General features: G+C 41.3%; 1 protein-coding gene across 6 annotated transcripts in view; it reads left to right on the forward strand.

Annotated features, from left to right (window-relative positions):
- Positions 1–15,141, forward strand: part of CD274 (CD274 molecule) — a 19,708-nt gene extending 4,567 nt beyond the window's left edge. For 2 of the 6 annotated variants that reach the window (XM_080574459.1, XM_080574458.1), the window contains 9 exons: positions 314–415; positions 3,251–3,376; positions 6,413–6,481; positions 7,192–7,545; positions 8,032–8,313; positions 9,553–9,660; positions 12,082–12,138; positions 13,065–13,130; positions 14,097–15,141. In XM_080574459.1, the coding sequence (XP_080430585.1) occupies positions 6,427–6,481; positions 7,192–7,545; positions 8,032–8,313; positions 9,553–9,660; positions 12,082–12,138; positions 13,065–13,130; positions 14,097–14,119 (945 nt within the window). In that variant the 5' untranslated portion in view covers positions 314–415; positions 3,251–3,376; positions 6,413–6,426 and the 3' untranslated portion in view covers positions 14,120–15,141. Of the gene's footprint in view, positions 1–313; positions 416–795; positions 820–1,762; positions 1,921–2,019; positions 2,451–3,250; positions 3,377–3,402; positions 4,378–6,412; positions 6,482–7,191; positions 7,546–8,031; positions 8,314–9,552; positions 9,661–12,081; positions 12,139–13,064; positions 13,131–14,096 lie in introns of those variants that run through there. The other 4 variants (XM_080574461.1, XM_080574460.1, XM_080574457.1 and 1 more) reach the window with 4 other exon arrangements.
- The last annotated feature ends 5,429 nt before the right edge of the window (positions 15,142–20,570 follow it).

The raw sequence follows: 20,570 nt of genomic DNA on the forward strand, positions 1-20,570 counted from the left end.
TAAAATCTACATTTGGATGGGGACAAAACAGATAATGAAGTATGGAACAGATCTGCTTCACCTTGTAATTTCAAAGTGAAGACATTCCTAAAAAGATATGCTGCTGCTTAATGTTTGCCCAGGAATAATGTTTGCTTAGCTCATATTTGCTCATTTTGGTTTCCATTTGGGACTCTTATATGACAAGTGCTGTATATGTTAACCAGGTCTGATTCTCTTCTCCATTCCAAGTTGAATTTAAAATAGTTTTTCACTGTAAGAATAGAGAATTGTTTATCATTTCATTTTTTGTTTCTACTCAACTCTTCTTAAGCTGTTTCACGTGGGCACCAATGTTGCAGCCAGGAGCAGTTTGAGAAATATCAAGAGGTATTACAGAGCCCTGGGAGCAGCAGTGAAGGACTCTGGAGCACAGGTATGTTTTTTTTTTTTTTTTTTTAATCAGTCCTCCCAGTCAAAGGCAAGGAGATTGAAAGGGCCAATCGAATCTGGCAAATCAACAAATGGTTACAGGACTGGTGCCATGGATAGGGGTTTGGCTACTTAGACCATGGGACTTGCTTTGAGAAACCTGGTCTGTTGGGGGCTGATGGGGTCCACCTGTCAGAGAAAGGGAAAAGCATCTTCAGTCATTGGCTTGCTAAGGTTGTGAAGAGGGCTTTAAACTACAGTTGCCAGGTGACAGGAACTTCAATGCATCCCGCTCCTCCCAGTTTGATGGCAGTGTCAGCAATAGATGCACAGAGCCTGGAGAAGGGTCATGGGTCAGCAGGAGAGCACCTGAAGAGCAGCATAAAGGAATCCCAGCCACTCCAGCCAGTAAGTCAGTTTCATCAGGGGCCCAACTTAAATGTCTCCATGCTAACGCACAAAGCATGGGGAATGAACAAAAGTAGGTACAGATGTACGCAAGCCTGCAGGGCTATGACCTCATCGGCATTACAGAGACATGGCGAGATGGCTCCTATGACTGGAGTGTTGGAATGGAGGGATGCATGCTCTTTAGGAAGGAAAGACAGAGGAGATGAGGAGGGGTTGTTGCCCTCTCTGTCAATGAGCAGCCGGAGTGCCTGGAACTCTGCCTGGGGATGTATGAGGAGCTGGCAGAGAGCTTATGGGTCAGCATTACAGGGATGGCAGGGGCAAGGGGCTTTAGAGTAGGGGTCTGGTACAGGCCACCTGATCAGGAAGACCAAGCAGATGAGGCCCTCCATAGACAGGTAGAAGCAGCCTCATGTTCACAAGCCCTGGTCCTCATATGGGGGACTTCAGCCACCCTGATATGTGCTTTTTCCTCCCCTTAATATTCCATAATAAGCCCAGTGCAACCCTGAAGTGTTCTCCCCAGCATCCGATAATGTCCCACGGTTCTGGGACAGCCCTGGGGGGCCCGGGCAGGGTGTCCCTTCCTCTGAGCCTTCAGCTTGGCTTCCCACCCTCCTGTGTGCCTCTGTGCTCCTCTGTGGAGGTGGGCTTCTGGCAGGCTGGTGGCTCCTGTGGTGGGCCTGGGACAGCGTATGCTGGGGCTCCCCCCGACATTGCCCCCCTGTGGGGGTGCAGAGGAGCTTTTGTAGTATGAGCTGGTGCTGCACGTCAGAGGGGTTCACTTTACCTGATTTCAGCCAGTCAGCGAGTGCAGCAGGTCTTTGCACATCTCCACAGCAGCACTGTGTCAACAGAAAACCTGCTGGCTGATTGGGAGGGGTGGCTCACCTGTCAACCATCTGCTGGTTTACAGCCCCGCAAAAAAAAAAAAAAATAATTGCTAACTGTGTGCAGGAGATGGCAGTGCCTGACATTTATGGCAGAGGGAGCAGAGATCACCCTCAGGATCCTTCAGTACCCACACTTCAGTACCCACTTCTGTGCCACGTGCATGATGCCGCGGATTACTTTTGAATTTCCTTGGTGTCCTACCCTGTACGTGTGCTCAGTGCTGAAGCACTCAGCAGTGTCTCAGTACATACTTTCGTTCTTTAACTCACGAGTGTCCCGAGTAACGTTCTTACTTTGGGGCTGATGTCTTTTGGGAAAGTTACGGGACCGACGCACCCGGTGTTGTGTTTCCTATGGCCGGGAAGGACGTGGCGGCAGGGGTGCCGGGGTTTCACCCCGAGGGGGCCGAGGTTGGAGCTGCCCCAGCCCGGCGAGGCCGTTCCGCTTTCGGTTTTATTTACCGTCAGCGCCGGGCTTTCAGGAATGGAAAAGCCTCCGGGGGCAGCTGCCTGACTCAGGGCGCGATGCATCAGCCGCCCGGGGGTGATTTTCAGGCCCCTTCCTCGTCGGCCGAGGACCGCAGCTCGCAGCGATTCCCGGCGGCCGGGGGCTGAGGGCTGCCGCTGCCCGGGGAGGCCGGGCCGGGCCGGGGCGGGCCGGAGCCGCCTGCAGCCGCCCCGCAGAGCCCCAGCAGCAGCCGACGGGGCCGGGAGGGAGCGAGGCGGCCGCGGCAGGTAGGGGGGAGCCGGGCCGGGAGGCGGCGGTGGGGCCGCGGCGGTGGGGCCGGGACCACCACCCGGCCACCATGGGACACAGGGTGGAGGTCTCCGTCTGTGCTGTGGGGCAGAAGCAACACCCAAAAAAAAAAAAAGAAAAAAGAAAAAAGCCTCCCCCCCCCCCCCCCAAAAAAAAAAAAAGAAAAAAAAGGTCACCACTGTAGTTATCTGTGCTATAAAATGTGTATATATATATACATATACACACACACATATATACACATCATTTATGCTTTAATACATTGTATATAATAATATATAAAAATCTGTATCTGCATATCTACCTATACAAACATATATATATATAACTGTAAAAATAACCTCCATGGTCTTTTACTTGCTACTAAACACTTGGATGGAAAGTCCAGCTCTGTGAGCTCAAGGCAAGCAATGAAAAAGGGGAAACTGAATTAATGACTCTGAGAGCTGGCTACAGCGATGGCTTTTGTGGTCTCAAAGTCATAATTTTACAGATTTCTTCGGGTTTCTTTTTTTTTTTGTGCCTTTGTTTCTGAAAAAAAAATGAAATGTCAGTAAATGTTTTTAAGCACAGACGAAAACGGTGGAAATAAGACTTCATCGGTCTCACCTATTGTGGAAATCCACCCCCTCAGCCTGCTAAGGTAGTTTCAGGTTACCAGAACCTAAAGGTTACATTCAGCTGTTTCACGTACTGCTGTCATGTTCCTCCCACGCTTGAAGCAAAAAGTCCAGCTCTTACCAATTTTGTCTATTATGTGCTTTTGCTTCCATGACAGGTACTGAGTGGGCTGCCAGGTGGAAAGAAGAAAACATTTCCTGAAAACTTTGAAGTGGTCATTTCACAGTATTTTAACTCTTCTGAGAATTTTAAACGTTTTTTGAGATAAGTGAAGGCAACACAGGTGAGTAAACTTGCACTGAAATACATTTAAAGTCATATTTTGTGCTGTTGACAAGTTTATCCCACCAGAGTGAGCAGGTTAATGTAAGTAGCATCTTTTGGCTTTTCATGCTTGGTTTTTTTTTTGTTTGTTTGTTTTTTGCTAAACTAAAACACAGTCTTAACAAGTCTTGTACTACACAGTGGCACGGCAAGGGGCATTACCATGGTCTGATCTTGTAGAGCAAAGATCTGTTATCCCGGAGAAGGGTAGATGGTACTCTTCATTTTATTCCTATTTATGACCTTCACTCACGCGATACGTTGTGCAGAAATTTCCAGTCATTGTTAGTTCAGCACCACACATGGTAAAAACTGTCACTTGGTATTAACATGCCAAGGGCTGTTGCTCACATGTTGCTCTAATGAGATGATATGTTTCTTAAAATGCCTATGGCATTTTATGTACTAATTTTCCCAACAGTGTCTTGTTACTGTGAACCAGTGGTAGCAATAGAGAATTTTCCCCAGTGGGGAATTTTCCCGTCATGGGGAAGTTTCCTGAAGGAGTAGGTGGAGTTAATCAACATTTAAGTGCTGTCGCAAGAACACTTGGGCAAATAGTTTTGTTCTTCCTGTCATCTCCATTGGATTGTGAGGGAACCAAACAGCCAGCAACACTGAAGACTATTTTTCGCTGTGAATATCTTTTTGCTTTTATAGAACGGTATTATCCATAGATACCAGAAATCATCAGGAGGAAAGAAGGGGCATTTTGGTAGGTTCTGTAAGAAAAACAGTGAGCTTTGGTGAAGATCTTTGATTGGCATCTGGGTCTCAAGCTGGTTCAACTGAGCCAGCTAGCGTCTGCTTCTGCTCAGGGTGAAACAGAAGAAAGGTCTGTAATGGTTACTGCAGCAAGTTTTTTCACGTGCATTTGGATTTGACGTGGACCTACTTTTCTTCTCACTGGAAGTGAAAAATTGATTACAACAGCATACTTTCCTGGTCTTGAGGAATTTTGTAAGTAATACTTGTACATTTTTTGTGTGTAGCAAGGCTTGTCTTCCTCTGCAATGGGAGAAAGCATAAAAATTAGAGTTTTGCAATTTCAGGATAGAATCGCAGGTCTGAGAACCATAGAAGAGCTTACTTGCTATCATTATCATGCCTCTCCCAGCAGTTAAGCAGAACATCTCTCCTGGAGGTAATGCCTACACAAAAGCGGGTATGGGATGCATGCCCAGGTATGGTTATCATCCCATGACAGTAGTCCACATGCTGTTTTTCTCTGGGCAGCCTCTCAGCTCTGGTCTCTCTCTGCTTTGAGGAGAGTGGACTGTGTTTTGGGCCTGAGCATACTGCAGCTCCGGTCATCCTGCCACCGGGGGCACAGAAGCGCCTGCACAGTTACTCGGTCAGTGTCAGAGGCTCACTCTGCTGTAGGATGTGTCAGAGTAAGTATGGTCAGGGCACACTTGTGAGACCAGTATTTCACTGTCTTGTTTGAGCAGCTTTGCTCTGGAGCTTAGTTGGAGTGCTGACCTGCTTTGTTTCTTAGGCAGAGGCATAATGACAAAGGCATTCTGATGCATGTGCATCACCAGAAACTCTTAGGTACCCACAGGCAGCAAGTTGCTAGTGCTTTTGAGAACATCATTTGTGGTTAAAGAATGAATTGGGTACCTAACCACATAAAGAATTTATTCATCAACGGAACAAATCTTTCATCATGAGGGTCTCTGTTTTTTCATGTTCCTTTTAGGAGAACATCCAATGTGTTAGATTGGATCCCTTTCTCAGCTCCATCTGCATTGCCTTCTACAAATGTCCTGTAGGCATCAGGGAGCATCGGTCAGAGGAAAAGAGTAGCTTGAATCAAATTCTTTTGAGGCTAATCCTCTTAATCCAAGATACTGTAAAGTCACATGTCGTAATGACTCAGGGCAATATTGTTAATTTTTTATCATCTTAATGGTGAAAACCAAAGAAAGACAAACAGTTAAAATGGTAGGATTTGCAGTCCAGTGAGAATTTAAAGAGTTAGGAAGTTTGATGGTTATCACAGTTGCCTAATTTCTTATGCAAATGCTGAAACCACCACTAGAAAACGGTTGAATGCAATCTTTCCTTATTTCTGTGGCTGTTTGGGTATCCAAAATGTGAGTTTTATTTAGATAAAAACCTAGAGTTTTCTATACTCACAAAAGACTTCCGTTAAAGTCAGTTTAATTTTTTCTTGAGAGTGATTTGAAAAATGATGGCACTGTTTGATCCTAGTACTGCTCTGACTGAAAATGCACGCTTAGCAAGTGCAGTGGGCACCTGAAGGTGAGCGTGAAAATTGACATTAATCAGTGTTTTGTAAGTTTAAGTGTTGTCTAGGAGTATAAAAGCCATATCAGTAAAGAGGGGAGGAAATCTCATGGAAAATTGATGTAATTTGTGTGCTCAGAGGTAAAGCAGCAGAAGTTCAAGAAAGCAGAGTTTGTAGGCTGACTGTGTCACTGTTTTACAAAGGCACTGTTGTGTGAATGCTCATGAAGTTGTTACTTACCACATAAATTCCCCTCAGAATATATGCAACTTCACAAGCCCTGTGATCAGGACTGTGAAACCAGGTGTCATAAAGTGGGTTGTGTTCACAGTACATTAAAGTAAGGCCAACTGGTGGGAGGAACTGAGTTCTGTTTCCTCCAGTGAACGGGTGTAGAAAAAATCCTCCCTCCTCTTTGAGCAGGAACGACACTTCCTTCTACAGTTTATGGGAACATCTAGGAATTTGTGAGTAATCATTTAGTAATTGATGGAACTGATAAAATACATGTTTCACCATAAGCAAGGAATTTGTTTAAAGGAAATGAACGTAGTTGCTCTTCCTGGACCCATCCAGGAAGGTTTCTGCCTGACCTACACACAATTTTGTGATCCCTTTGCTAGAGCGGAATTCAGTGCCTTGTGTTCAGTTCTTTGTGTGGAGTGACTGTGAAGTATATTTTACAGTGAAAGTTAGAAAACAAGCAGATATTTACGTTCTTCGATTATTTTATCATTTTAGGTTCTACCTGCATCATGGAAAAGCCTTTGCTTCTGTGTATGTTTTCATTCTACTGGCATTTCCTAAATGGTAAGAAGCTGAGTTGTAAGAAGTAGCAGAACTATTTAAGTGTCTTTCTTTTCTATGTGTAGGCATGGAAATGTTAACCTCTCAGTTTTCCTGCAGGTGCTGGTGTTTGGGGTTGTTTAGCTTACTGTTTTACATAGAAAGGTCATCATATGCTTTTACATTAAACTAGATCCATGTGCTTAATATGGATGGTTTGCTATGGGGCAGGTTAAAATCCCTGTCAGCGTTTCAGCCCAGACACCAATTAAGACAAGGTACTATTTGCATTACACAAAATTTTCTTTTGTGGCAGTGTGAGGCTTGGGAATTGTTACGTATTTTTGAACATCCTACGTAAAAAGAATTGACATTTATATGAACAGAACATTCTCGTAAGAGGCACTAAGAATTGCCTGTTACTATAGTGGTGTTCTGAAAGCAACACCTGAGGGGGTGTGCACACTCATACTGCTATTTTTAATATACACATACTGCTTTTTTGTGCATTTATGCACAAAGCAGGTTTCTGCAGGTATAAATAACCCTGTTTGTCCCAAACTTGAGAAAATGCATGCAAAAAAGTTCAACTTTAAGAACATGGCAGATACTTCTAGTCCTTAAAATGTCATTTATACTTATATATACTCTGTGTGTGTGTGTGGTAAAGCATGACTTTCAAAATTAGGCTTATAATTGGAAAATTAAGTTTTCTTTCAAATTTTGTTTTTCAGCTTTATTCACTGTTGAAGCTCCCCAGTCACTCTACACCGTGGAACTAGGCAACAACGTGACCATGGAATGCACATTTCCAGTGAATGGGAAACTAAAGTTTGGAGATTTAAGTGTCAGCTGGGAAAAAAAAGAAGAACTTGGAAAGGATGTGTATGTACTTCTCAAAGGGGAGGAAGACTTCAAAAGTCAGCACAGTGACTTCAGGGGGAGAATAAAATTGTTGAAAGAGAATCTGAAGCTGGGGCAGTCTCTCCTTCAGATCATGGATGTGAAGCTCAGAGATGCAGGGTTTTACCGCTGTCTTATTGACTATGGGGGAGCTGACTACAAGACCATCAATCTGAAGGTTCAGGGTGAGTTCTACCACAGGACATTCACTGCTAGATGATACTGTTGAAAGATTTTGGGGTCATTCTGGAAGGACGGCATGTCTGCGCTGGCATTTCAAGAAAGCTCTCCGGAGACAGTAGAAGCCTCATGGCCATTGCACAGCTGTATAACCGTGTGTTTTAATCTATGTGTAATCCATGTTCTGTCCTTTATTTTCCAGACGTGTAGTGTGGCAAAAGCCATTTAGACAGAGCAAAGATCAGAAAGCTATTGCAATTTCCAGAACAGTGTCAACACTGTAATAAACCCTGTACCTCAATTACTATAGAGACACACTATAGTGATATTTACTTTTTCTGTCAGGGGTATTATTTACAAAGGACAAACTTGGCCCAAGCACAGAAACTTGGCCCAAGGGCCTTATCCTTGGGGATAAGCAAAAGGTATCTTGCTTATATATGCTATTCTTTTAGCTTCCTCCTAGTAATCATCTTATTTAATTTCTTTAGCTCCTTATAGAAACATAACCCAAGGAGTGGTGAGCACAGGAGACAAGGAATGGAAGTTAACCTGTCAGTCAGAAGGATACCCTAAAGCTGAAGTGATATGGCAAAATGGAGAATATGAGGATTTGACTGATAAGGCAGATACAAGTTATGAAACTGGAAGTGACCAGCTGTATCGTGTGACAAGTACACTCACAATCAAAAACAGGACTCACGAGAATTTTCGTTGTATCTTCTGGAATAAGGAGCTTCAAAAAAATACATCTGCAATTTTATACATAGCAGGTAACTTTTCTAAATTACATTTAAGGTAATGCATTTTAAGATATTATGTAATTTTGTCCCAGTTGGATCAGCCATTATTTCTTTTTCCTGTATAATTTTGAAAAGGCTAAAAAGAAATACCTGTGTGTTACATTTTGCTATTAATGTACACTTCTCCCATACCAACATGTTCATTATGCTTGTGTGGATGGATCTAGTTGTTCCATGGTTAAAATGTTGCATGACCTACATGAATTTCACCTAAATGGTAATTGCATGTGAACCTGTTAAAAAATGTTCAATTATTTGAAAAGCTTGTAGCTTTTAAAGCTTTCAAAAAAGTCTAGAAATAAGACTCTTCCGTGTAAATTAAATACACCTTTCAAAAACCATTCTGTTTTGATGATGAGAATTGCCAAGTGAATTTGAACGTACTGGTCTTTTCCTATTAATACAGATTTTGCTGTGGCCATATTTAAATTTAACAAATTTTACACAAATATTTTTCCTGATAAAATGTGGATTGAGGGAAGATGTATAAAGACGAATACGATTTCCCTTTAGACCTTTTAATTGGGTACCACACCTACTGCTTTTGCTTGCTCTTCCTTTTTGCATTGTACCTGTGATATGGTTCAACTAGGCTGGAGATCCAGCTCACAAGCAATATTACTGTTTATCAGACTGTTACTCCAGACATTTCCCTGGTCCACTTCCTTGTGCAGTCTTAAAAATGATGGTGCTGACACGTTTTTTGGGAGTGACGAGGGTGGAAACAGTCAGCTCAGAGTAGGAAAGCTAAGTCAACCTTTCAAAGGGTGGTGAGAGGGTGAGTTCAGTTCTGACAAGAAATGCGTCTGGGCTTCAAGGAAGACACCCGTATGCATCATAGGTTTACACAACAAAGGGACTCTCTTTCTCTAGCAGCTGTTTCCTGTAGTCCTGACAGAAGGACATTAAGCTGGATGTAGACTTTGCACCTTGGTGATAAACAGGATTTGTGACAGGAAGGAAAGGCACTATCATAGGGAATGCAGGAAGAAAAGACAGATATGAATATGTTCTATCTCTTTTGCCTTTATCGGGGTAACGAGATACACTGAAGTGCATCATCAGCACCAGGCCTTAGATGCAATCTAAAAGTCTGTTACCACGTCAATCTAAAATGCTCATAGCAAAAGTAATTGGATGAAAATGAAAGAAAAAGGGAGAAGCTTATGTAATTCTGCAATGTCTTTCCCCTACTCGTTTTTCCTGAAGATTCAGCTGATGATGTGCTGCGGACTGAGAGCAGACGCTTTGTTGGGGCAATTCTCGTTGTGACTGCTCTCGTTGGATCAGTGCTATTTATTCTCTGCATAAGAAAAGGTATTCAAGTTATTTATTTTGGCGTATTGCAGTTGTTATCAGTCTGTTCTGTTGATTCACCCTCACAGAGGTGAGATGAAATAATAAAAGCCTGCCTTAGATCCTTCATCCTGAAACCACTCAGTTTTTACCACAATTTATTTCTGTTTCTTCACCTGACCTAATCAGATGCTAGCTGTTAAGTTAGCAGAGTGGAAGAGGTTGTCAGCCCCTCACAGACCATTTACCATGGATTTTTCTTTTTTTTTTCTTTTTTTTTTTTTTTTTTAAATTACCATTACTTTTTCTTACAGGTAATGAGGTAGAGCAATATGATTAGTATTTAATCTATTGAAACACCAAAGCAGAGTTTGCACCTGCCAGAAATGGAAGCTATTCTGTGACCTCCCTTTTAACTGGGGATATGAATGCTCAGAGCAGATAGGGCACTTCCATTTTTTTTAAGATTTTTTCCTGCAATCTCTGAACTGTGTGCATTTTTTTTTAAGTGATCTGTTATGGACTGTAGATATATCTCCATTCTGGCTAAAATACCATTAAAATGGTACATTACACATGAAGTGATATGTCCAACATTTTGAGTCTGAAAGTTTTTTTTTTTTCACAAGAGATTCCCACTGTAGCTTGATACCACTTGTTTCATTTCTTTGTTAAGTTTTGAGGTTTTTCATTTCACTTGACTGACTGGAATTGGATATTTTCAGCATCACACTGTGCTGAAAGCATTGGCAGTAATTTGTTTTAATTTGCTACAAGCCAGAGGAAAACCTTGGAGAACTAATTTTAATGTATTCAAGCATGAAAATAATACACTTATGCACCAAGATTAAAAAAAAAAAAGTTTGGAATGTGTTGCATAACCTGAAGTAAGTACTTCAGACACACACACACACATACATCCCTTCCTTATGGGATGATGGATTTGTTCAAGGATTTTGTAATCAGTGATACTTTTTTTACTTTATAACACATACAATAAAGTCATGCAGATTTCAGAACATCCATTGAAAATATCAGAAGGAAAGTGTCTTTTTCTGAACGTTCTGTTTTTGGCTGGAACTCTTCCTCAAATTATAATACATTTGCGGTTTTTTTTTTTAGCTTATCTATAGCTACTTTTTTTTTTCTTTCCAAATAGTTTTCGAGCTTTTTTTTTCTTGTCAAGCTGCATGCAGAGAAAAAGTACTAGAGGCATTGGTACAGTACTCTTAGCATTGTAATACCATACTCACATGGTTCAGTTAAATGTTACCAGATGAAAATGAACAAGACAGTAACCTAAGTTCTTCTCTTCAAACTCCCCAATTTTGTAGTAGATGTAAATGGGTAGCTGCCATGAAATTAAGCTGAAACTAATGCAAGGGCTAGTTGCAATGTCTTTTCAAGTGTTATCTCAAAACTTTGTACACTAAGAGAACTGTGCTTTCTCAGGATGTGCATCTGAACTGGTTTTCCTGTCTGCCAGCTCTCTCGTTTCTAGTGAAAGTCAGAAACAGCACTAGTTTCTGGCTGCAAATTGCACAAAAACACAACATCTACAGTGAGTCTTCATGTTCAAAATCCATGAAATACATGGTAGAATTTAATGTGGATATTCACTTTACAAACTCATCTCATGCATAGGTGCTATAGAAACATGTCCTGGGAGAAGTGTTTGTAAAGCTTAGCAGGCTTGCAGGAGATGTTAACAGGCTGCAGAAAGGCTGTACGTAACCCTACACGTCTAAGAGTATACTGCTAGGAACATGATAGGAACAGGAGCAGAACATGAAAGTGGAAGAAGGGACAGCAAAATCCTTGACTTCTCTGAAGATTCCCATCTGGGGATTTCAGTGAAGGTCAGAAGTTTCCTAGGTTGCTTGAGTTTTCTTTATCATGTGCATGTGTACATGATAATATATATATACATGATATATTTGATTAACATGATATATGTGATTAACATGATTACGCCATATATATATGTCATAAACGACAAATGGATTGAGCTAAAGTACTAATGAGAGTGTTTTTCTTTTAAAACCCAAGCCATCCTAGATTATCAGCCAGGTGATTGTTTAAGAACAGAACCTCCCTGGAAGATGTGCTTTTCCCCCCTTTTGACTCCCTTCTTGTTCTCTATTGCCCAGTGTGTTCAAATTCTGGGTGAAAAAACCCTTTGAACGAGTACTTTTCTGTCATGTTAGTGTATGATGTCAATGGAGTTCTGTCTTTGCAACTAGAAGGGAAACGAGAAGGAGAACTGGCAGACTGCAGGCACTAAAGAGTACATCTTAAAGCCTTTGAAGAAGCGGAGAGTTTTGAGAACCAATGATGACACTATGCTAAGAGTACCCTTCCTGCCAGTGTGCTTAAGACCCTACTAGATCTAAAATGAGTATTTTGCTTTTGATTTGATTTTTCTCTCTTATTGTTTTTCAGCTAGTACAAGTAAGGACAAGAGAACGTGCATGGCTAACTCATCAGTGAATACAGCAAGTATGTACTTACGGCATAAATCTATCTCAGTGTGACTCTTGGGGAAATAATTGAGAAATGATTCTGTAATTGAGAATTCATTCTGTCATGGTGACAACAATAGGCAAAACTACATTCAGCTGTCATTTTGCTTTCTACTTTCTGTTTAAGTAACAACTAGAAATTGAAGAGTCAGTTTTGATTACTCTGTTAACTTCTGGAAAGGAAAACATGAAAAAAAAAAACCAACATACCTGTTCCAGGAGCAGGTACAGTCTGTGATTTAGGAAGTCAGTGACAGGATGGGACCTGCTGCCTGGAACGTACACCTCAGTATGTTGGATGGCAGCACATCCTGGTGCATAGAATCTGAACTGGAGTTTTAGTTACATTGATTTGATCATGTTATCTCCAGTATTATAACGTGCATTTGAGGCTGTTGAGAGGATCACAGAAAGAAGTTCCCTAATAGCTTCTTTTTCCTCCTGTTGAGATACTGCTGCTAGTTAGTAAAGCTCACTATACGACCAGTACCACCATGACAATTAGAAATGGAAGTGAAAGTGGAGAGAGTTGATATTTAAAGAGGGAGAGAAGAGATTAAAATCCTTTAGCCTTCTCTTGTGGTGGCTTACGGTGTTTTTTTGTGTGTGTTTTATTTGTTGTTTGGTTTTATTTAGAAACTGCTTTAAACTATACTACTCTATGAAAGTTAGTTCATATAGGCTGGTTTTTTTGTTGTTTGTTTTTTTGTTTTAAGAAAACTTTTTTTAACTATACTTGCCCCAAATGGACACAATATTTGCTATTAGTCTCTTCCCTGGCCTGTGTTTAAGTCACATGCTTCCTGGAAGGCCTGAGACAGCACCTTTTTATGAAGATTTATCACTATATGAGTAGTTTAATTTGTGCTGACTGTTACCTGTATGTCTATGGTTTGTTTTAAGAGCTGCCAAAAGATAAGGATACACATGACTGGAGAGGTCCTCCTTTTGAAGAGGAAGAGTTGAAATGTAAGCATAAATGATAATGCTAAAAATAGTGGCAAATTTCACACAGCATAAATCATTCGTTGTCATCACGTCTAATGACCATAAGAGTCTTGATTCATGGCTACTTTATTTAGTTCTTTGTTTCAACAGACAGAGTCTTCAAGAGTATAGCCTCCTATTACCTCTTAGAAACTCACCATCAGCACTATTTGTCTGCTGGGAGATATATAAAAATAACTAACCTAGTTTAAAAAAAAATAAAAAAGCCCTGCAAAAGAAGATACGGTATATAAATATACAAATTGGTCTTGTATCTAGCTCATATTTTTGCTACAAAAAGAGTTGTGCTAGCAAAACCAAAGGAGTGATGATGATGATGGTGGGGAGGGAGACCTTAACCGATCACTACCACTCAAGCTGTATCAGGCTATGAGATTCTGTCACAGCAAAGCAAGAAAATAAGTAACTGAATCTCTGAAACCTCTGAAGTAGATCCTGGTATGAAACAAAAGAGTGAAATTATTGAAGTTTTTCTTTCACCTTCTTTCTGACCTCTAAAGCACTTAAATTACATTCCACATCCCTCCTTGTTAAGCTTTACGAACACCTAAACAAGGTCAAGCAGGTCTAGATCTATGAGCCAAAATGTTAGGGCTTAAGGATACACTGCTAGGGATACTGACAATAGGGCACTGGAAAATGTATTGGATTTTGAAGGAAAGAATGACTTAAGCCGCAGAAATATCACTGTATTTATTAGGAGAGCACTTTCCACCGGTGTGTTTGAACTACCACTTTACTTCCTGCTATGTTCAACCTCTGCGTGACCTTTATATTAATTTCATTTTAGATCTTTCATTTTGACAATGAAGGAATTTTTCTTGGTTCCACTAAACTCTATGAAAGAGTCACAAAGCCACGAAATGTTCTGTTATTTTATCATTTTGTGATTTGATAATTTTTTTTATGTAATTTTTCCTTTTACAGATATACAGATTGAGAAGACTTAGAGAAAGCAGGGGAAGCTTTCTGAAGGTTTGATGGTTCTGCTGTTCTGTGCTCTGTGTATTCAGGGAGATACTAATATTTTGTTTTTATTCTGTGGTTGCAACCTTCTTCCATATCATTGTAACTCAGGAAAACTGCAATGAAGTTAATAGAATTATCATAGCATAAAAGGCCCTTAGATTCAGGCCTCTGTATATGTATGAAAGTGTTTATTTAAATGTCCACATTTCTGCTTTCTCAATTTTATGCACTTTCAAGGACACATCCTATTTAAAAATATCTTTAAGGTAAAGCACTTTAGGTCCATGACCATAAGGAATTTCATAGCTAATTCTTAAATAGTCCATGTTCTGGACTTTTTTTATTTTATTTTATTTTTTACCTGCCTGAGCTCTCAGTTCAGTGTAGAGATTTTTTTTCCAGCTTGTAAAGAATGTTTTCAATACTTTGATCCACATAAAAGATCATGGGTGCAACAGGAAAAGGTGCCATACATACCAGGCATTTTCTGTCTTAGCTGTAGATCTTAAAATATTGGCTACTCAGAGCTAAGTCTGAAATGGGCATTGAAACCTTCTTGACAACTGTGATTGGGAAACTATTAGATAATACTAAGCTCCTTTCTCTGAAAAAGTTGTTTTGGGGATTTAATTTCCTTTTGATATAGCTGGCACTACTTGGTTACTGCTTGTTACTCTTCTGATTTACTATTTGGGGATAATGCAACTCTTTGGACCTTCAGAAAGAACAGGCTCTTGATTTGGACTACCTTTTTTTCATCCTGGAAACAGAAGAGGAACCTTCTTGCTGTCAGGACATGAAATGTATGTTCTTGTGATTAGTTCAGAAATGCTGACTGAATGTACTCCTGGATCCCATTTCCTAAAGCTATTGCTTTGTTACATTTTTCAAGGTGCATAGCTTGTTTGTTTGTTTGTTTGTCATACACAGATTAAAATTATTTATTGCAACGCTGTTCACAGTTATATTCCATTATATTTTTTTAATAAAATGTTTCATTTTTCTTGTGGCTTTTTTTTTTCTTTCCATCTTTGACTTGTCATTATGTGGTATTAGGACTACTCATGCTGTTTCTGGGAAACTCAGGTACCTAAGATTAGGGTGTAGACACACACTGTTCTCTATGTGTCTCATTAGAGACATATAGTCTCTGATGGCTCTCAGAAAGACAAGACAGTGACGATCTGGAATCTCACTGGACTCAAATTATATTTTTTCAGTTTAAAATAAATTAGTTTGTTGTGCATTCCTAGAGATGCAAATGCAGGCCTCAGTCCAGGTCTTCATTGCTAGTGGTATTCAATCTAGCTAATATAAAGTTGTATTTAGTATGTCTAAGTAAGCTGCCTTACAGAGCAGAGTATACAGAGAAATGCTTCTCATAATCAAAATTGAGACGGTAGGTCTAAGTTAAGTGAAATAGTTACTATAAAGCGATTAATTCATTGCAGAGCTTGCATGTTCTCATACTGATTCATGCTGTTTGACTCCAAGAATGCAATGTGATCTTGGACATCCCCTTCGGCTTCCCAAAATGTATTTTGAAGCCTCTATCCTGTTGTCACTGAAGGCAATGACCAATTTTCAATTACTCCTGGAGTGCAAGAATTGCTTTAGAAATGCTATGACCATGTGCAGAAAATGCACTGCATCTCTACACACACATATGGTTTCATATTACCATATAAATAATGCCCCTCAGAAAACCTCTTCGTTTTCTACTTCCTATTTGAGACTGCAGCAGCTGTTTGCGTGCTGAAGTAAAAGTGAAAAAGCTACTCCTTTAAATTATTTTCACCCTTCACAAGGCAGTGCTTTTAGTGCGTGCTTGATGTCATGAACTGAAATTGATGTCTTTCTTATCAAACCCCACAGATCATCAGGAACTGCTACATTTATCTTTTTCCTAGAAAGGGAAAAGATAAGTTATCACTGACAAACATTTTTAGAGGTCCAGAATTGCTAAGAAAAGCCTGGTCCGTGTGCACAGTCAAAATTGTCTTACTGGCATTTGAATGATTTTCAATCATTCATTTGAAAAATGTAATTATGTACCAGTTTGAACCAGTTTAGCAACGTAGTATTTCATTTTGTAAAATATGGCTGCTACTAAAGCTACTACTAATACTTACATTAAAGTATAACTACTATGAAGAAAATAGAATAATTGCTGTTGGACCTGCAGGGCTCCAACAAGCTGTATCCAGGATGTGTATCCCTTTCCTCTCTTTGTCTGGAAATATCCTTCACTGACATGCCCCAATGATGTATCATCCAAGCGTGGGTTAACCAGCAAAAAGGCATGGATGTTAGGAGTGAGACTCAGCTTGTGCAGCATATCTTCCTAGTTCCTTGTCTCCCACTCCTGTTCCTCTGGTCGGGTAATCTAGGTGATTGTCCCTGTGAAGACCCTGCGAGGTACTTTTGGGTCCAGGAGATGCCCAAGTCAGCTCACTGACTTCCTGTCACAGAAGAGGAACACATGAATGAAAACTATTGTAGCCAGGGCTGGCTCAGAACGAGTAAAAGATTGTGATGGTGACAATGGCATCACTTTGGGACTTTTCTGTCCAGTAGGAAGGGAACAAGAAACACTTTTGTTTTCTTTCCAGAAGTCTCAATGCCATCAAGGAAAACTTAGACACCTAAATGCAGGGGAGGGAGATGTTCCTCATCAAATAAGTGAAGAAACCGTGGATGGGGTAGGCAAGAAAAGAGCCTGGCGTGATCAGAACAAAAGGAACAAAGCAATCGATGCTGAAGTGCAATCACATCAAGCACAGGCATGTAAAGAAAGAACTGCCAGCAGAACAGCCTTCTGGGGAAAGCTCTTGTGCTCTTTCTGTTGAATCAGATATTCAGGTGGCTCCTTGAAATGCCTCTATGCTAATGCACGCAGCATGAGGAACAAACAGGAGGACTTACAAAAGACTGTGTGCAGATACTGTGCTGTGTGCCCCCAGGGATCACAGAGATATAGTGGGATAGCTCACACAGTTGGAGTGCTGCAACAGATGGATCCAGGCTCTTTAGGCAGCACAGGCTGGGAAGACAAAGAGAGGGAGCTAGCCTTTGAGTGAGTGAACACTGGCGACGTATGGAGCTCTGCCTTCAGATGGGTCAGGAGCCAGTCAAGAGCTTAGGGGTCAAGCAGATCAACATAATCATGCTGTAGTGGGTGTCTGCTATAGACTTCTTGGTCAGGAAGAACAAGTAGATAAAGCCTTTGTAAGACATCTAAAAGGAGCCTCATGTTCACGCGCTCTAGTCCTCATGGGGAATTTGAACAACCAGTTTGAAAGTGCCCGGATATGGGGAGAGCAGGCTTCAGGCTGCTCAGGGAACTAGTTAGTAAGGAAATGGCTTTTGAAGACATTGGGGTCTTTAAGTGCCTGCCAATTTTTAAGTACCACCTCTTAAGAGCATGGGAACAGGCAATTCCAAAATGATGGAAGTCAAGCAGGCACGGCAGAAGGTTAACTTGCCTGAGCAGGTGTCTTTTTCTAGAGGTTAGGTGGAAAAAGGAAGTGTATGGCTGCTGGGAGCACATTGGGGTGACATAGGAGGACTACACAGTTGCTGTTTGCCATTGCAGGGAGAAAATTTGTGCACCAAAGCCCAATTATATATGAAGCTGCCCAGTACTGTGGGGGACAGTAAAAAGATATTTTATTATTATTATTTTTAAATATGTTAACAGCAAGAGGAGAACCAGAGAAAACCTTGGTCCATTGTTAATTGATGAGGATGGTCACCTCAGAGACATAGACGAAGCAGAGACATTTAGTGCCTTCTTTACCTGTCTTCAATACTGAGGTTAGGCTCTGGGGCCCCAGGTGCCCTGAGTAGGAGGGCCATGACCGTGGGAATGATAAACTCCCAGTCAAACCTGAACTTGTGCAGGATTTGGTGCTCCACTTTGATGCATATAAGTCTATGGGGTCCAAAGGGATTCACCTGAGGGCATTCCAAGAGTTGGCTGATATCATCATGAGACCTCTCTTAATTATTTTTAATAGTCTTGGGAATCTGAAGAGATCCCAGTCAACTGGAAGCAGGCAAACATTGTTTCAGTTTTCAAGAAGGGCAAGAAAGAAGGCCCTGGTAATTAACAGCCTGTCTGTCTCACACCAGTGCCTGGTAAAATCATGGAGAAAATTGTTCTCGGATTCATTGAAAAACACATGAAGGACCACGGAGCAGCTAGTCACAGCCAATATGGGTTCACAAAGGGAAGGTCCTGCTTAATTAACTTAATTTCCTTTTATGACAAGGTCACCCACTTAATTGACCAAGGGAAGCCAGTTGATTTAATCTTTTTGGATTTCAGTAAAGCTTCAGATACTGTTTCTTACAGTGTCCTTCTGGACAAAATGTTCAGCATACAGCTAGATAAAAACCATAATGCTATGGGTGAACAATTGGCTGATGGGTTGGGCTTAAAGGGTTATAGTAGATGGCGTTACATCAGGCTGGCAGCTGATCACTAGTGGATTTCCCAGGGCTCCATTTTAGGGCCAGTTCTCTTTAATGTTTTCATAAATGTCTTGGACACAGGACATGAAGGTATACTAAGACGTATATAGACGATAGTAAATTGGGAGGATCTGTTGACTCCATTGAGGGTATAGAGGCTTCACAGAGAGATCTTGACAAATTAGACTGCTGGTCAGTCACCAACAATATGAAGTTTAACTAGAGCAAGTACTGGATTCTGCATCTAGGAAGTGATAATCCTGGGTATATGTACAAAATAGGGGACAGAAGTCTGGACAGCAGTCCCACAGAAAGGGATCTGGGGGTTTTGGTAATCAGCAAGTTGAATACAAGTCAACAGGGTGCTCTGGCAGCCAAAAAGGCCAGCTGGATCTTGGGATGCATCAAGCACAGCATTGCTAGCTGGTCAAAGGAAGTGATTGTCCTGCTCCCCCCCCTGCTGGTATGGCCTCACCTCAAGTACCATGTGCAGTTTTGGGCACCACACTATTAGAAGGACATAAAACTATTACAGCGTCCAAAGGAGGTCTATGAAGATGGTGATGGGTCTAGAGGGCAAGACATATGGGGAGCAGCTGAAGTCACTTGGATTTTTCAGCCCAGAGCAGAGGAGTATGAGGGGTGGCCTCAAAGCAGCCTGCAGCTTCCTCAACAGGGGAGCGGAGGGTGGTATTATGAGGGTGGTGAGGCACTGGAACAGGTTGCCTAGAGAAGCTGTGGATATCCCATCCCAGGAAGTGTTCAAGGCCAGTTTAGATGAAGCCCTGACCAACCTGGTCTAGTGGGAGGTGTACCTGTCCATGGCAGAGAGGTTGGAATTAGATGATCTTTAAGGTCCCTTCCACCCCAAACCATTCCATGACTCTGTGATTCTTGATTCTATAGTTCTATCTCTTCTCTCTGTTGAATGGTGATAGGACCTGAGGGAACAGAATGGAGCTGTGACAGGAGATGTCCAGACTGGGTGTTAGGAAAAGGTTCTTCACCAAGAGGGTGGTCAGGCACTGGAACAATCTCCCTAGGGAAGTGGTCACAACACCGAGCCTGAGGGAGTTCAAGAAGTGTTTGGACTACACTCTCAGACATAGGGTCTGATTTTTCAGTGGTCCTGTGTGGAGCCAGCAGTTAGACTTCATGATCCTTGTGGGTCCCTTCCAACTCAGGATATTTGATGATTCTATGATTAAGAGAAACAATAGACAAAAGTATCAGTCAGGAAGAAGTGTTTTAGAAAGATTAATTTCCACTGCTTTCACATACTTGCAAAAAGAGCACAGACCTCAGTTTTCTGATATCTTTTACCCTTGGCTTTTACTGAAAGTGTTAGGATTTCAGACAAACTTAATTTCGATTGTAAATCATAGATCATGTTCAACTCTGGCCCTATGGACTTCTCTCCATCTTTCAAGTGTCCAGTCATCCAAACTGTTGACTTCTGACAGCTGCCAAAGAGGTCACTAGGGTTTCTCTGGAAGAAGTTCAGGCAACCCAAGAATAACTTTATGTGATAGGGCTTCATAGGATATGTTTACTGAGGAGATACTACTACTACTACTACTACTACTACTACTACTACTACTGGATATCAGTAATTTATAGAATCATAGAATCATAGAATATCCCGAGTTAGAAAGGACCCATAAAGATCATTGAGTCCAACTCCTGGCACCACACAGGTCTACCCAAATTTCTTTGAGATTGATTGCTCTGCACCAGGTAGGAGGTCTCAGTCAGACTGGAACTGTGATGCAGTCATCATATATCTTCCCAAAGCAGCCAGGATCCATTTTGGGAGCCTGGAGAGGGCCATCCTGGATGACACACTTGGAGGCCCCTGATGTTTGAAGTATCCTTGGGTGTGACAATTAAGGTGACATAACAACAAATAATTGATTGAAAGGTTTTATTGATAGCGGAAGCTATTTCTGGCAGAAA

Source organism: Anser brachyrhynchus, assembly GCF_964034855.1.
Source record: "Anser brachyrhynchus genome assembly, chromosome: Z".
Classification (NCBI taxonomy): Eukaryota; Metazoa; Chordata; class Aves; order Anseriformes; family Anatidae; genus Anser; species Anser brachyrhynchus.